Source organism: Mandrillus leucophaeus, unplaced genomic scaffold, assembly GCF_000951045.1.
Source record: "Mandrillus leucophaeus isolate KB7577 unplaced genomic scaffold, Mleu.le_1.0 Scaffold366, whole genome shotgun sequence".
Classification (NCBI taxonomy): domain Eukaryota; kingdom Metazoa; phylum Chordata; class Mammalia; order Primates; family Cercopithecidae; genus Mandrillus; species Mandrillus leucophaeus.
In genome coordinates, this window is record NW_012103876.1 from 323,763 (window position 1) to 329,560 (window position 5,798).

The following is a 5,798-nucleotide window of genomic DNA, read 5'->3' on the forward strand; positions in this document are numbered from 1 at the left end:
AGTGAGACCCTGTCTCAAAACAAAACAAAACAAAAAATAAAATTAGCTGGGTGTGGTGCCACACGCCTGTAAGCCTGTGGTCCCAGCTACTTGGGAGGCTGAGGCAGGAGGATCACTTGAGCCCAGGAGGTCAAGGCTGCAATGAGCTATGATTGTGCCACTGCACTCCAGCCTGGGTGACAGAGCAAAACCTGTCTTTAAAGAGAAAAGTACACGTGGCCGGGCACAGTGGCTCACACCTGTAATCCCAACACTTTGGGAGGCTGAGGTGGGTGGATCACCTGAGGTCAGGAGTTCGAGACCAGCCTGGCCAACATGGTAAAACTCTGTTTCTACTGAAAATACAAAAAATTAGCCGGGGATGGTGGCAGGCTCCTGCAATCCCAGCTACTCGGCAGGCTAATGGAGGAGAATCACTTGAACCCGGGAGGCGGAGGTTGAACTAAGACTGCACCACTGCACTCCAGCCTGGGCAACAAGAGTGAAACTCTGTCTCAAAAACAAAAAAATAAATACAATAAAATACCACATGTTGAAATGATAATATTTGGAATACATTTAGATAAATAAATCATATTAATAAAATTAACTTCACCTGTTTCTTTATATTTTTTTAATGTGGCTACTGGAAAATCTTAAATTAATATATACATCTTATTCTGTTCGAGTTGAATAGTGTTGCTGTAGCTCTCCAGCCACCTCCTGAGGTCTCTCCTCTGAGCTTTGGGAGCTAGAAAGTTGACAACATGATTAAAATGAGCCTTAAGGCAGCTGGGATAGGGAACAGAGTAAGGGTTTGGATCAGACCCTGGATTGACTTCCAGGCTCTGCAAGTCTCTAGCAGCATGCCTTCCAGTGAGACACTTACCATTCCTGACCTCGTAAATATAGTCTAAAGGTTCCATGGGACACGAAAGGCAAAGCACCAGGCACAAGACCTGGCACGTAGTAGGGACTCAATCAGCAGGAGCTACTTTCCATCACAGAGGGCACTGCTCCAGTATCCATTACTGTGCAAATATAACTAGACTGCAAATACAGGTCTAGACATGCAAATTTAACAGGGATCTGAGAGTTAAGAAATCCATTTCCAGGCCGGGCACGGTGGCTCACGCCTGTAATCCCAGTACTTTGGGAGGCTGAGGCAGGCAGATCGCCTGAGGTCAGGAGTTTGAGACCAGCCTGGTCAACGTGGCGAAATCCCATCTCTACTAAAAAATACAAAAATTAGCTGGGAGTGGTGGCAGACACCTGTAATCCCAGCTACTTGGGATGCTGAGGCAGGATAATTGCTTGTACCCAGGAGGTGGAGGTTGCAGTGAGCCGAGATCACGCCATTGCACTGGAGCCTGGGTAACAGAGTGAGACTCCATCTCAAAAAGGAAGAAAAAAGAAAAAAAGAATTCTGTTTCCTAAACTGGGACAGCTTCCAAACCCCACTGGAGCGGGCCCGGGAACATCCTGCAGGAAATTGGGCAGCAATTCATGTTTCAAGTTTCCTGTGGCCTCAAGTGAACAAAAGATCAGTTCACAGGTGGGGCACTGGCTTTGGGCAGGTGAGAAGCAGGCAAAGATGTGTGAGGTCAGTCCGCCTTGGGAGAGGTGACATATCCCTCGGATATGGCCCGCTAAGAATAAGGGGGAGCAGTTTAGGGATCTTAGGCAGAATGATGTCTTCAAGTAGCCACTGAAGAGAATGATACCTGAGAAGAGAAAAATAGGACTGCTGGGTAGGGCTTGTAAAAAGTAAAGTAGAGGTTCCTCTTCAAAGACTTTCCTTCCCATCTAATTAGGAATAAATAGTAACTTCTCTTAGAAGCAAAATTTATTCAAAGACCTGTGCTAACATTCTTAAATATCTGCTAGCCGTAATAGAGAAATCAATGGACTTTATGTTCTTAGCTCCCACAATTTAGCCTGAATATTTGCCCTGGCATGCTTATACTAGTCCAAGCAAGCATTAGGTCATAGCCTGTTCCTCTTCCTTATCTGAAGGTATTTTTACCTTTCTCAGCATCCCACAAGTTACTTCCTCCTTCCTTTGTTCTCCTCTGTCTTTGCCTCTTTTAAAAAGTTCTAAGTTACTAGCCAATCAGGACAAATACAAAATGTGAGGTCCCGTTTCAGCCAATAAAAACTGGACACAGTAGGAAGGTGGACGCGTCAGGTTATAAATGACCCTCTCTCCTTTGTTCAGTGTACTGTTGTGGCAAAACTGCTGGCGAGTGTACCCTTTCTGCAAAAAGTAAAAATGGCCTTGCTGAAGAAATTCAATTCATATTAAAGTGCTATTTCTTTACAGCACCAAAGGACAAGCATTTCTAACAGGCTGAAGGTCAAAGGAGAGACTGACCTTCTAGATCTCTCCTCGGAGCTAGATCTGCAATGTGGCCAACCCACAGATTGCCTGCAAAGTCAGGGGAATAGAGCGAGCGGGATGCAAAGGTGGGCAGAATCCTGGGGAATACAGCGAGCTGGGTGAGGAAGTGGGCAGAATCCTGGAGAGGAAGGATGATTAGGGAGAGCTCAAAAGAGAGATGGCAATCAGGAGAGTGGTGCCATGGCCTCCAGGAGATGTGGGTACATGAAGGCAGCATGTGTCAGTCTTGGTGCTGTTGAGAGGGCTGATCCAGTGGAGGCTGAAGTTTCCAAGGCCCCCAAGACCTTACTGTCATGCTGATCCAGAGTAACTTCTTGGTGTGAGGAAAACCGGAGCCAAGAGTGAAAGGGAAGTGAGAATGCGTCTTCTGCTTTTTGGAAGGCAGGGAGAGACGAAGGGCTATCCCTAGAGGATGGCCATATAGTCCATCCTCATTGTTGTCATTGTTAAAAATAGGATTAATAGGCCAGGCGCGGTGGCTTACACCTGTAATCCCAGCACTCTGGGAGGTCAAGGTGGTGGATCACCTGAGGTCAGGAGTTCGAGATCAGCCTGGCCAACGTGGTGAAATCCCGTCTCTACTAAAAATACAAAAATTAGCCGGGTGTGGTGGTGCACGCCTGTCATCCCAGCTACTCAGGAGGCTGAGGCAGGAGAATCACTTGAACCTGGGAGGTGGAGCTTGCAGCGAGCCGAGATCTCGCCGCTGAACTTCAGCTTGGGCGACAAGAGTGGAACTCTGTATAAAAAAAAAAAAAAAAAAAAAAAAGTTGATAGGTCGTTTATATTCTTAGGAAGAAAATGTAGCAGAAACAGGATTTAAGATAACAGAAGAGAAAATAGAAGAAGCCAGGTCCTCAGAAAGGCAGGAGGAAGTGGAATCAGAACCCAGGTGGAGAGATTTATCTAGGATAGAAGGGAGTCGTTGACACCTGGGACAGAAGGGACACAGAAAGAGAGCAGTTTTATGTCTTCTATTCATGGCTCCACAGACATACTGTGAAGAATCTGCTATATTGAGGAAGTCTGTAGGCAGGGATCGGGGTGTCCCACCTCTATTCTTGCCACTTGAGGAAAGAACGAGGATAGGGAAATTTTTTTTTTGGAGACAGAGTCTCGCTCTGTCACCCAGGCTGGAGTGCAGTGGCGAGATTTCGGCTCCCTGCAACTTCTGCCTCCAAAGCTTAAGCGATTCTTATGCCTCAGCCTCCTGAGTAGCTGGAAAAATAGGCATGAACCACCATGCCTGGCTAATTTTTGTATTTCTTGTAGAGATGGGGTTTAGCCATGTCGCCTAATTATTTTAAGCTAAAGGCAACTGAGATACAGCAGATGCAGGAAGAGCTCTTTGACCTCCCCCTTTCTACCTAAAAGAAGGGTATACATTTCCCAAGAGAAAGGTGCCCTTCTAATAACAGGAAGTGAAGAACATTATAATCACTGGAGATGAGGAGTCAATGCTGAGATGAATCTGGACAGAACAAGCCTTATTCAAATAGCCCTTATCAAGCTGAGCACAGTGGCTCACATCGGTAATCCCAGCACTTTGGGAGGCTGAGGTGGGTGGACTGCTTGAGGCCAGGAGTTTGACACCAACCCGGGCAACATGCAAAACCCCATCTCTACAAAAAATTAGCCAGGTGTGCTGGCATGCACCTGTAGTCCCAGGTACCCGGGAGGCTGAGGTGGAAGGATCACTTGAGCCCAGGAGGTCAAGGCTGTAGTGGGCCATGATCACACCACTGCACTCCAGCCTGGACAACAGAGTGAGACTCTGTCTCAAAAAATAATAATAATATCCCTATTAGCTAGGCACAGTGGCACACATCTATAGTCCTAGCTACACAGAAGACAGAGGTGGGAGGATCACTTGAGTCTAGGAGTTCAAGACCAGCCTGAGCAACATAGAAAGACCCCGTCTCTTAAAAAGAAAAGAATTCATCTTTCATTAGCTTCCCCCATATATTTCCTAGTCACTTTCCCACAATTTTTCAGTCCCAGCTCAACCCCCCTTTTTCCTTTGTCTTGTCATGTGTCCACAATTTATAATTCATTGTTAAAATGGTTTATAAGCTGTTTCTTTGGATCTTTATTTCTTTTTAAATTTACTTTTCTTTTTAATTTAATTAGAGACAGGGTCTCACTGTGTTGCCCAGGCTGGTACCAAACTCCTGGGCTCGAGGGATCTTCCTGCCCTGGCCTCCCAAAGTGCTAGGATTACAGGCATAAGCCACTGCACATGGCCTGGGTCTTCATTTCTTTTCTAGGAAGGTCTCCATGTACACATAAAAATTAAAATTTTAACGTCAAAATTTGCATGCTTTCTTCCTGCTAATCTTCTTAGATCTGTTCAATTCACAGAACCTAAGACGGGAGAAGAAAAGTCTTTCCTCCCATCCAAGCCTATTACCTCATGGGGTTGCCGTGCCGAGATCAGAATCTCCTCAAAACCTTCACATCTTCATTTCCTGGTAATCACCCTGGTTGTCCAGCATCAATGCTCCGTGTCATAAAGGAATCTAGGGAAGCGCAGAGAGCGTCCCTGGTCTCAGCTTGAAGCTCCTTCCACTCCCCTATTTGGCTTCCATCCTTCACTGTTCACAGCCCCTCCCACTGTGGAGGCGAGGGAGATCAGACTGCAAAAGTCACAGTGTGGGCAGAGACCCACATCAGGTTCTTGGGGCGAATTCTTCCCCTCAGGTTAGATGGTGGCTTTCCAAAATTCTCAAATTCCCAAAACCTAGCATATCTTAGTCCATCCAGGCTGCTATAACAGAATACCATAGACTGCACGGCTTACAAAGAGCATACATTGGTCGGACGTGGTGGCTCACACCTGTAATCCCAGCACTTTGGGAGGCCAAGGCAGGTGGATCACCTGAGGTCAGGAGTTCGAGACCAGCCTGGCCAACACGGTGAAACCCTGTCTCTACTAAAAATACAAAAAATTAGCCAGGTGTGGTGGTGGGCGCCTGTAATCCCAGCTACTCGGGAGGCTGAGGCAGGAGAATTGCTTGAACACGGGAGGCAGAGGTTGCAGTAAGCTGAGATCACACCAGCCTGGGTGACAGAGCGAGACTCTGTCTCAAACAAACAAAATACATTGATTTCTCACTGTTCTAGAGGCTAGGAAGTTCAACATCAATGTGCTGCCAAACTTGTTGTCAATTGAGAGCCTACTTTCTGGTTCAAAAACGGCCTTCTATTTTTTTTTTTCACCCAGCCTGGTCTCGGACTCCTGGGCTCACATGACCCATCTGCCTCAGCAATTACAGGTGTGAGCCACTGCACCCCAGGATTTTTTTTTTTTTTTTTTTACTTCTTTTTACTACAACCTCCACATGGTAGAAGGGGCAAGATGTCTGTCTCAGGCCTCTTTTCTTTTTTTGAGACAGAGTCTTGCTCTGTTGCCCAGGCT

At 46.5% G+C, this 5,798-nt stretch overlaps 1 protein-coding gene across 1 annotated transcript in view; it reads right to left on the reverse strand.

The window, feature by feature from the left end:
• TMED9 (transmembrane emp24 protein transport domain containing 9) overlaps nucleotides 1-2,675 on the reverse strand; it is a 44,106-nt gene extending 41,431 nt beyond the window's left edge. Inside the window, exons 1-3 of the mRNA XM_011990019.1 lie at nucleotides 2,670-2,675; nucleotides 2,354-2,498; nucleotides 1,441-1,628 (exon numbers count right to left, since the gene is read on the reverse strand). Of these exons, the coding sequence (XP_011845409.1) occupies nucleotides 1,441-1,628; nucleotides 2,354-2,498; nucleotides 2,670-2,675 (339 nt within the window). The remainder of the gene's footprint in view (nucleotides 1-1,440; nucleotides 1,629-2,353; nucleotides 2,499-2,669) is intronic.
• Between the last annotated feature and the right edge of the window lie 3,123 nt (nucleotides 2,676-5,798).